General features: G+C 32.1%; 2 protein-coding genes across 2 annotated transcripts; both read left to right on the top strand.

Moving 5' to 3' along the window:
- Nucleotides 1–1,050: 1,050 nt before the first annotated feature.
- On the top strand, nt 1,051–2,599 carry LOC143605186 (glutathione S-transferase F11-like). The gene is made up of 3 exons (XM_077081400.1): nt 1,051–1,218; nt 1,317–1,365; nt 1,984–2,599. Exons 1-3 carry the CDS (start codon nt 1,072–1,074, stop codon nt 2,436–2,438), a joined length of 651 nt encoding a protein of 216 aa, XP_076937515.1. The 5' UTR covers nt 1,051–1,071; the 3' UTR covers nt 2,439–2,599.
- Nucleotides 2,600–6,243: 3,644 nt separating this feature from the next.
- LOC143605185 (UPF0481 protein At3g47200-like) lies at nt 6,244–8,043 on the top strand. Its single transcript, XM_077081399.1, has 2 exons — nt 6,244–6,331; nt 6,821–8,043. The coding sequence occupies exons 1-2, from the start codon at nt 6,244–6,246 to the stop codon at nt 8,041–8,043; spliced, it is 1,311 nt and encodes a 436-aa protein (XP_076937514.1).
- The last annotated feature ends 3,823 nt before the right edge of the window (nt 8,044–11,866 follow it).

The following is an 11,866-nucleotide window of genomic DNA, read 5'->3' as shown; positions in this document are numbered from 1 at the left end:
CTTAATGAGCAAGTAAGGAAACTGGTCGGATGATCCTCATGATACAAGCCGTTTGCATCTTTCAAGGATTCTCATTATGGGGCACGCCAAGCCATGTATACAATAGAACGGCCATTATTGTCAAGGCTGATTACGTCATGAGAAAAACATGTTTTGTTTAGGCTAATGACATGTTTTATAAAAGAGTCCAACACACACATCTTATAAGATGGGTAGTTATCACAAATACAACTCATTTAATAAACATGTTAACCTATTAATCTATTTAAATGTTTTTAAAAAAGTTAATATTTATTTCTTTTAAAAGTGTTATAATCTAAAATTTGATTTTTTTTTTCTAATTTCACTCTATCACCTCTTAATATTAATTTCCATCTTGAAATATTATATCACCTCTTAATTTTCAGAGATTTTATTCATTAGTTTAACCATCTATTTTCCAATCAGGCCAAGTATACAAAACCAAGCTTGTGATTATTCAAAGAAAAAAAAAGGGGGGGGGGGACAAAAACAATTAAAATAAAACTATTTTAACCATCCATTCTCCAATCATTTTCATTTCCTTATTCTAATTTCAAGCTAAATATATAAAACTGTTTGAGACAAACAAGAAAACAATTAAAACGAGACTAACTACAAAAAAGTGTCATTTGAGACCGTATAACTGATTATTTAATTTGTTACCAAATTACTAGATATCTTCTATGTTCCTAAATAATAACAAACAGTTCGACTCGAAACATTACATGAGTAAAATATATGAGACATATTCGAGTTGAAAAAAATTTAACCCGCCTACCCAATATTATTGACATCCCAAAGACGAGATTTAATCTAACTGTAGAGCTTTTAGTGAATAAGTACACAAATTCGTTGGTTGATGCATGCGGCTAGTGGTCAACCACCATTTTCCATCCAACCCTCTTAGTCTTTTTGTTGGTTGACAACCCCCAACTAGCTAACCCCCACACCACTCCACTCTACCCCAAGTCAATCTTTGTATTTAAGTATGTTTGATGAACCCACTTCATATTGTGGTCCATAAACAAGAACTTAAAAGCTTCTAATAACATGGTAGCCAAGGTTTATGGTCCGATCCGGTCCGCTTGTTCACAAAGAGTATTGGCTTGCTTTTTCGAGTTTGGGGTTGACTTTGAGCTTATCCATGTTGACTTAGACTACCAAGAGCACAAACAACCTGATTTTCTACAAAAACAGGTAAATTTTATTGTTAACTATTGACACGATATCAGGCACTTATAACTTAATGTGTGTCTTTAATATAAGATGTGAACTAATAAAAGTTTTTCTTGTAGCCTTTTGGACAAGTGCCTGTTGTTGAGGATGGCGATTTTCGGCTTTTTGGTAATGTCACGTGGCCAGAATTTTCTTTTGCAAAAATGGTTTGTTTTTTTAAACCCTTGTTTAAAATTGCTAATTCAAAGAGGCTTAAATGATAACAGTATTCGCTTCTCTTTTAATACTTAGTATTTAAAAATAAAAATACCTAAATAAATCATTTTTGTTTAATCTATTCTGGCATCTTCATATAAACTTTACCAAAAATTTAAACTTTATATAAATAAAAAGTGTATCTTAAATAAATTAATTTTGCTCTCGTAATATAAAAGAACTACTATATTTTGGATACATTTCAATCTTTGATAATATATATATATATGTATGAAAAAAATATCTAAAAACATTTCATATTAAATTTTTTATGTATCATATGTCATATGATACATATTATTATGAAACTGCGTGACTACAAATGCTTCATTTTTAAAAAGATAAAAATTTGTCACAAAGGGGTAAAAAATGGGCATTTATAGAAAATGCCATGTACTTATCTTTACCCATAGTGTAACTTATCCTTTGTTTTTTTCAACGATAAACTGTTACATCTTTTTCTAGCTAATAACATTCTTCCTTTTTTCTCTCTCTTTTTTCTTCTTTTCTTTTTGTTTAAAATGTGTGTAGAATCAAGGGCGATCATAAGGTATTATGCAACAAAATACAGTGACAAAAACCCAAACCTTTATGGAACCACATTAGAGGAGAAAGCCTTAGTTGACCAATGGCTAGAAGTTGAAGCACACCACTTTAATGACATGGTTTACACCATAGTTTTTCAAAAGCTAATCATCCCAAAGATGGGTGGGAAAACTGACATTGATCTGGTCCAGAATTGTGTGAAAAAACTTGAACAAGTGTTGGATATTTACGAGCAACGGCTATCGAAGACTCGCTACCTAGCTGGAGAGTGGTTCACCCTTGCTGACCTGAGCCACCTTCCTGGGACTAGGTACTTGATGAATGAATGTGGGCTTGACCATTTGGTGAGAGATAGGAAGAAAGTGAACATGTGGTGGGATGATATTTCAACCAGACCAGCTTGGGAGAAAGTTATGGAACTGTTTAATGGGGGAAAGTAATTTGCAATCTATGGTCATTAATCTTCATACTTGTTGGTTGGCTTTTATATCATTTTAATGTGTGAGAATCAGAAGTAAATGTTTTATGTATTTACAATGTAATGCTTGTTGAAGTAATGAAAAGTTTCACTATCTTTTTTTTATTAAGGTGCATATATTACTCGTTCATCGTTAACTAATCCATACTGATAATATATCCAATGACACTTTGAATTTTTACTATCGGTGTCAACGGCAACCGCACTTACACTTGATTTCGCTTATATCTAATTATGAGTAAAATGGAGAAACACATATATCTATGATGATTATGTGAGTGTAATTGTCATTAGCAACAAAAGTAAAAGTTAGGAGTGTCAATGATTAAATTATTATCGCCCAATGTGACTTCATATATTAACACTAATATATATGTATTTATCTGGAATGTAATCTTAAAATAGTAACTCGTTATGACCTAACGTGACTTCTTGTAATATAAATCAAGTCACCAACGGCCCATTAGCTACACATTACCATGCCCATCAAGGCCCACTAACTACACACTACCATCCCCCAGGGCCAGGACCAGGCCCATTAGCTATCATGAAAATTATGTGTGCTTGCTTGCTACTTGCTATTCGTCACTCTAATTTTCTTACTTTAAACAAACTAATAACCTTCTCCGGAATGTATGTATTCCCCCATGGCGTGGCGTTGGTTGCCGCAACAACTTTCAACTCTCGGCCGATCACTTCAATAAGTGCTTTCACCTCGGAAGCATCATCATCACCTTCTAGAACAAAGGTTGCTTCACCTGGTGTCAGTAGATTGCATCGGACACCGACCATGTGCTCCTCGCCTGAATCAATAGTCTAGATTAGTAACATCACAATAACAATAACATTATGATTCAATCGAATCGGTTTAATTTAATCGCCACTAACGATGATTGACGGAATAGAGATCGGATTACAAACGCCGCCATATCTGGATCTCAAGGAAATGAAGAAAAGGGGAAAATATGAGAGACCTGATTATGATATAAGTTGCTAAACTAGTATTTATTTTAACCATGCACGCTCCATCATATACCTGATTATAAGTTGCTAAACAATCTGGAAATTACCGACGGTACCAAATCGATACCGATTTCGGGTTTGCTACCACTCGGTACTGGTACCGAATTTGCTCATCCCTAGTCACGAGTAGACTAAATATGTTGCAAAAACCAAGGTTTACGTTAATGTTATCATTATATAATAATAGATTATGACAATGTAATCATTAACCCTCTTGATTTTTATTTTGTTGTCAAAGAACAGTCTTCTTTTAGCAGAAAAGTAATTTCGTTTGTCATTCACTTTTAATTTCAATATGTTCTTTCAAAACAATTTACAACATGTTGATTATAGTAAAATTCTATAAGTTGTTTATTAAGAGTAGAGTGATTTGCGTTTTCGTTACAATGAGATTGTTATTTAAGTGTTTAACAAAATGAAATAAGTGTGCATGTCACGCCTTTTAGCTCGCATTAATCTATATTTTTATTTCCTTTGGCAAAAATGAATATCTTGCCCTTTTATTTAATGACAATTGATAATTAGTGGTAACTTCTCGTGAGTGGTATTTGATGAGCAGGGATAACTATCGACGTTTACAATCACCAACTTAAACATTGTAATTGGTCATCCTCTATATAAGACGATCATTAGTCTAATTCTAATACGGGTTTTCATAGCAGACCTGGTATTTGTTCTCATTACACCGTGTGAATCATATGATTGAACTTTTCTTTAATGTATTAGAATATTTCAATCCAAAAGCAATCTCCCCCTGTGGTTCATGGAGTTATCCAGACTTTTACAAATCCCTAAAATGAGTTTGAAGTAAATGTCTTCTAAAGAACCTCACCAATCAAGCATCAATGCCTCTTTTAGTTGTATTCAGTTTTAGGAACACTAATTATAATCATAATTAAAGGTTTAAGTCTATCAAAATTAAGTACAATTTTGAAACCTAAGCATAATCCGTTGTATAAGTTTAGAATGTGTTTGGTTTGATGGTTTTGAAACAAAAAATATATTTATAACATAATTCATATGTCTAATATGTCCAACAACTATAAGATAATTGTACATCCTTGTTTATGCACAGCAAACTCGCCTTAATTGCGACCCCTCGATTTTATGACGCGTTGCATAATCTAGTTGGTTAAAAATTCTGTTGAAAAATTATTAAAAAAATAATCAATCCGGTGAGTTTAAGGGTGGAAATTGGTTTGTCAAGTGAACATATTGTCGATATTGACGCATTATCCCTAAGGAATACCTAATTTTCTAAAAACGTTGGCTCTAATACGAACTACCACGTCACGGTGTTGATTTGAACTTCAGAAACCCCACCACGACGGACAACTTCGATTTACAAACCTGATCTCGTTTTGAACTTTTCACCGTTGAGGTAAATCCTTCGATGAGTAGTTAATTACTTAATTTGTCGATACATTGGGGCGTATGTGGTTGTGATGATGACTTGTGTGATACTTTGTGAAAATATAGTTACCGAAGATTATGGTGATGGGATCAGGTGATCATGAAGTAACGGAGACTCTGGACGACGAATGATCTGCATGGAAGGAGGATGGTTGCGATGAACTCATATGTGAGTGGAGTTTTGGTATGTCCAAACGCTTAATATAAGGGTGGTTTACTCATTTTAAACCTAGCTAGTACTTATAAAATGTCATATGTACATACAAAAAAAATGCTATTCAAAAACTAAAAAGTGCCACTAAAAGCACTTACATTTTAATGTCACTTTTTCGATATGTCATACAAAGTTTTTGGTGTCATTTTTTTCCAAATATAAAAAGGGACTTTTGTAGCATATTTTTTTGTGTTTTTATGAAGTAACCGTGGTTATCCATAATAGTTTAAGTAGAAGTTATAATATTATAACTTTAATAATAAGTTATGTTCGTTTGAATTTAATAAATACATAAAAGGTTATATTCATATAAATTTAAACATCAAACGGGTTTTTATATTAATTTTTAAGTACATTTTATTGACAAAATAAATCATTAGTTAATTTAAATTCTGTTTGTTTAAGTAATCAAGTTTGTTTATATAGTTATGTGTGTTTGTGTCTTTTATGTTCGTTTATGTTTTAAACGGATAATAAACATAAATAAACACGAGCATGTCTAATTTCTTGATGAACGAACATGTTCAAAAAACTTTGTTCGATTATACGTACGTGATCGTGTTCTATTAAAGCTAAATGAACGAACAACATGCATTTATTCGTGTTCGTTCGATTCGTTTACAGGCATATATATATAAATGTATTATATGGATAGATATACAAAAAAAGACTGTTGATTTATTTATTATAGTGGACTTCTTAAACAACCTACGCAAACCAAACTCCAGAACTTCCCTAAGCTGACTCAAAATTACTAGCAAACCAGGCTTCGCATGCTTCATCCCTTCTCTACTTTCTGTCACCTCCACGTAGTCTATATTTTGGAAAAACCCCCCAACAAACATTTGTCACAATGCAAATCTGCATATGTTTAATATGCCTATATATATATATATATGTTTTGATTTTAGCTGCATTTTTTAGCTTAAATAGGTTGGTCCGCACAAAACTCACTCCACTCACTGTTTATAAAATTAGGCTAAATAGCCGATAAGATCTACACCATTCCATCTTTTGCTGATTGATTTGTAAGGTCTTGTAGACCCAACTTCAGTTCTAATTTTTGAAGGTTGAATTTGATTGCAATTGTTAATCACTGAAGAAAAGAACATTCACTATGGAAAGATGGGATTTGGAGTTTGGACAAGTAGAATTGATTCAAGGCACCATCCGAAGTCTTCTTGACTGTGTAGAAAACGATGAAGGCAACCATACGAAGCGGATTTCGCCATCGATTTGCATGGAACCTGGTAAATTGTTAAGTAATTTTGTGATTTTCAAAATGTTAAAAAATATGTAGCTTATTTTTATTATTATTATTATTATTATTATTATTATTATTATTATTATTATTATTATTATTATTATTATTATTAATATTATTATACATTAGTTAAAACTTATAGTTTTGGATTTGTTCAAGCTAGATAGTTTGTTTGACCAGAAAAATGGAAAGATTCTTTTACTAAAACATACCAGTTTCATCAACATCATGTGATAATGGTAGAACAAAATAGGTTTAACTTATAGATTATATATAAACAACCAGAACATGACCGGCCATTTATTAATTCGTTGGTGGATTGATCGTTTAGTTACATACTTAGAGATCATGTTGAGTACCATGGTGGGAGATGAAGACATGATTCAAGACAGTGTCGTCCAACGTCTTCTTTATTGTGTTAAAAAGGAAGAGATCCTTGTGAACCAATTTTCACCATCAATTTACATGGCACCTAGTACGCTACGTGATTTGAGCCCAAGTTCTTTCAACCCTCGGGTAGTCAGTATTGGGCCTCTACACAGAGAAGATGAGAATGTTCAAGCATTTGAAAGGCGGAAAGCAAGTTATTTGATTAACCTAATGCAACGTACCAATTCCTCACAAGAGGAAATATTGAAATTATGTGTACAAAAGGTGTACGCTTCAATGGAACGAATAAAGGCTTGTTATGTTTGGACAAAGACCTATGGAGATGCTGAAATTGCCGACATGATGATTATGGATGCTTGTTTTATACTTGAATTCCTGTTTAAGATTTGGAGTTCTGGTGTGGAAATAGGTAAGGAAGGAGTTTTGCTATTCCAAAACGTATTGTATGATTTGGTATTGCTAGAAAACCAAATCCCATTCTTTATTCTTGATGAACTATTTCGGTGCACTATATTGAAATTTAATCCTAATGCCACCCTTCTTGAACTTATTCGTCCAGTTCTAGCTACCGTCAACCTATTTAAAGAAGATATAAAAATCGACAATATTTCCATTGAGAATGCTCATCATGTTCTTAGCCTTCTACATCAATGTTACAAGCCTCCACGTAATATTAAAAAAGGTGTCTTTAGCTCAAGAATCCTCTCGGTTACAGATCTAGACAGAGCAGGTGTGAACTTCAAACCTAACAAAGATCCAACATGGTTGATGGGGATGGAAGTGAAATTATATAGGTTCCCTTGTTGTTTTGGTTCTTGGAATAAGCCTACTCTTAGAATCCCGACATTAAAAATTCATGATTCGACTGAGTTTGTTTTAAGGAATCTTATTGCATACGAGCAGTCGGGTCTAAATCATCATTATGTTACATCATATACCATTGCCATGGATATGTTGGTGGATACTAAGGAAGATGTTGTGAAGTTGGTAGACTCCATAGTCATTGTCAACAATTTTGGTTCCAATGAAGAAGCTACTAATATCATCAACAACATATGCAAAGAAGTTATAGTGGTTGATTTCTTTTATGAAGAACAATGGGTAAAACTGAGTAACTACTGTGATGGTTACTGGCCAAAAAATATAGCGAGGATGAGGAAAAATTACTTCAGTAGTCCATGGAATATGATTGCTCTGGTTGTTGGAATCATCCTATTTGCTCTAACCGTGGTTCAGACTATCTTTACCATTAAATCTGCTTGAATTTTACTGTAAGATTTATCTTCTATTTTTGCTTTAATTTCTCGGTCACTTTTAGACTAGATATATTTAAAAGTTATTATCATTCATAAATTTTGTAGTAACCGGAAACGAAAGTACTTTTAACTTAAAATGTGTTTGATTAGTCAGCGATGAAACATGAATTGGACTTGGTTCCGTGGATAAGTTTTTATTTTTAAGGTTACTTTAAAATCTCTCTAATGGAACCAAAGATCTGTTTTCACTAAAATTTTGGTTTCACTGGTGATAATTTTTTGGTCAATGACCCGGGTCAGGCTTGGCCTGTTGTACAATTTGATCACTTGGGTCAAAACAAACTACACATATACACAAAACGAGTACTTTAGTCATTTTACATCATTTTTTGCTCAAATGGCACGGGTCATTGGCATGTTTGTATGCTGATAAGACATACCAAGGTTTTTGACTAGTTGGCTCGGGTGACTTACACATAGAAAATTTACAATTAAGACAGTTTGACGTTTGAACTGACTCATTATTTTTGTTTGATTAGTTTCTTAATATATATTACTCTTTCGGCCTTTACGGGTTTGCACCATGGGCTCTATGTTAGCTTATTTGCCATCAATCCCTTTTAGAGCATTCTCAGCCCATTCCCTATATTTGTGTGAGAAGATTTTGTAAATTATATGATATTGTTATAAGTGGTTGTGAGTAGAGGAGAGAGAAAATGTTATATGGGAAAGTTAAATTTGAGGTTTCACTGTTCATACCGTATAATATTTTAATATTTTTTAAAAGTGGTTGTGAGTGAAAGAGAGAGAAAAGATAATGATAAAGGTATAAAAATTATTATTTAATTATACAGAAGAGAGAAAATACAAAGATTTAGTGTAATATTATGATATATATGGATATATGATAGGGAATGTACTGTGAATGCTCTTAAATGGTCAAATTCAGCTTTACAAATTTACTGTTCTTTTCAAAGAGATCTAAATGCTCTTTGTGAATTTAAGATGGTAATAATCGACATTAAATATTTAATAATTTGTATAAAATTTCAAAAATCAGTTATTTTATATATATACGCAGGTACCTTGTCATCTAGATGTATCCTGGAAGAACTCCACGTATATTTGTAGAATGACGTTGCAATGTCTTGTCTGTAGAGTGCTTGGTAATGTCTATATTACCCCATATCTAAAGACAAAACGAAGGGGTGTATTTGTCATTTTGGTGATAAACGTTGACGGTTTTGAGTTAGTGTAGGCTGCAAGGGTGTTCGTCTTCTTTCTCTACCACATATTTACACATATTGATCAGGTAAATGTTATATGTGACGATTCGATACCATCTATTTACGAATGAGTTGACTTGGTCAAATGGGTTGAAATGTGTTCACAAGTAGGCACATGTTTTCAAGTGAAACTCGTGTTTTATCCAACGAGATATTACACCTTGTTGGTCATCCCACTTGTTTTAATTGGTTTTGAAAGAGTGACAAAGGAATGAAGAAAACGCTCACCAAGTTAGGAAAGCATAGTTAATTAGGGCTATATTTTATTGATTTGTTAAACCACGCTGTTTTGTATGTTATATGTATATACTAATAAATTCATAATACTATAAACTTTTTGTTGCTCGAGAATCAAAGATGTTATATATATATTTTTTCTTTTAAACTTATTTGAGCTGTTGAATTGATAAAATGTGTACTTACAATTTCCATAGATACGTGTTAACGAGATCAATCCAAATTAAACAGGTACAATCTACTTTTAATACATAGGTACTTGTTAATGCATATTTCCTTTACGGTTTTACTGATGTTGTAGATTATTATTAATATTATTATTATTATTATTATTATTTAAAAAATCTTGTCATTTCTTGATTTACAAATAGAGTAATATGTTGCTGCAATTATTGTTCGCTTTACTTTTACTAAATAAATGAAGTAATATATTAAATACCTAAAAGTAAAGAAATAAATAAAGATATTCATGATGATTCAAAATGTGATATTGCTTTTGCTCCTTTCCCAAAGTTGACCTGCAAACTTCAAGTTGTAGGTTGGTTGAATTATTTTTTTTTGAAAGGCTAACGAATCCTTTAAATTGGCTACTGGTTAAGTTTATCATATCAAGATACACTCGTTTTTTGATTCAAGAAAAATCCTTATTTAAGGCCAACGGCCAAGAACACTCGTCTGAAGGCACGACAGTGCTGTGAAATAAAACTTGTTCAGTTCAAGAATCCAAATAGTGAAAACCACCTACTCGCCTAGTCTCCCATCATTACCCTGATGTCTCTAAAGTTAAATGTTAGGGGCATAAATCGAACATGAATTACATGAAACACCAAGACTCTACCACTAGCTCATTGACTTTGTTAAGAGTGTTCTGCTACCCATGTTTGTGTAATTTTCTTTTTAAACTGCAAATTTCCATTAAATATTTGCGTGCTTCACGTTTATTTTAGAAAAAAATAGAAAACATATCATGAACAAGAAAGCTAATTCGATTTCAAATTATTATTTTTCTGATATCGTATGTATTCACGTACTTTGGTAGATGGGTTTTCTTGTTTTGTGGCCATTGAACTAAACGAACGAGTCAATCTAACTTTATTAACTGAAGCGTGAGCTTAGCTCAAATAAATAATATATTCTTAATGTATATATCACTTTTACAAAATGTGTGGCCTATAAAATTTTATGCTTTTCTTAAATTCGTATTAAGATAAATATATAAATTTTTGGTTTTTAAAAATCGGTTGTATTCTAAAAAAATGTATTTTATATAAAATAATTCTGTATATATATTTATTTAGAAAGTTAGATGCTTTTGTTAAATATATATTTAATTAAACTGGTTTTGTAAAAGTTGATCATTTAAAATAACACCATGTGTGATTAGAATATTTAGACATACACACCATACTTTTTACTTAAATTTAAAAAAAATACGGATTATGGAATCATACTAGTTCGGCTTTATCAAAACCAGAGAATTGAAAAGGAGAAATTCTGTAAAATATATCTTATAGAAGGATTTAAAAAGCGTTTTACTTTTCAAAACATGTTATTTTTTTTCCTTTTATTTCTTAACTAACAGCAATTTTTTTCAACCAAAAATAAACAATTGAAATTTTCTTAATAGTATATATATATATTGTAATAAAACAAAATGTTTTACAATACATTTTAGTTTTGTTTATTGTAATTATACGGCACAGTATAACTTTTTAAAGAATGGATTGACTTAACTCACTAAAATGAAAAATATACACGACAAATTTGAATTGAATAACTCTTAATCTATTAATCAGAAAAATACAACTCTAAATACTGATCATGATTCCATACAAATTAGAAACTTACTCGAACTTCTTAAATAATAAAAAAAGCTCACATGTTTATCTACTAATCTAATTAGACAAATTAAATACATCTCGTTTAAATTGTCCCTAATTAATTATTATTTGATTTAATTAATTGACTCTAATTATGTAAGCTTCAGTGTAACTAGGTCTAACAAGTGTTCTCACGAGTTTAGATAGATTGGGTGAGTAGAAATCAAGTCGAACCACCAGAAGACCCAAAGTGCAAGACCGGCTCACTCGAACCTACCCGACTATGTCTTATATTTGAGGGGGGGGGGGGGGGGTTACATCATTTTTAGCGTGTAATAGTGAAGAAACACTAATTGACCCCGGGCAGATTACGGATAATCTGAGGGTTAAATAGATGTTTCCCACGAGGGTTAGTTCCGGCAAAGATGGTTGTTCTTCTGATGACCTGCAAAACAGACACCGTGAGCTTGTCACTGAAAAGGGGGGG

This window comes from Bidens hawaiensis, unplaced genomic scaffold, assembly GCF_021521415.1.
Source record: "Bidens hawaiensis isolate Kalapana, Puna unplaced genomic scaffold, B.hawaiensis_p1.1 tig00068500_1, whole genome shotgun sequence".
Lineage (NCBI taxonomy): Eukaryota > Viridiplantae > Streptophyta > Magnoliopsida > Asterales > Asteraceae > Bidens > Bidens hawaiensis.
The sequence above is the reverse complement of the archived record's forward strand: the minus strand, read 5'-3'. Positions and strand labels throughout refer to the sequence as shown.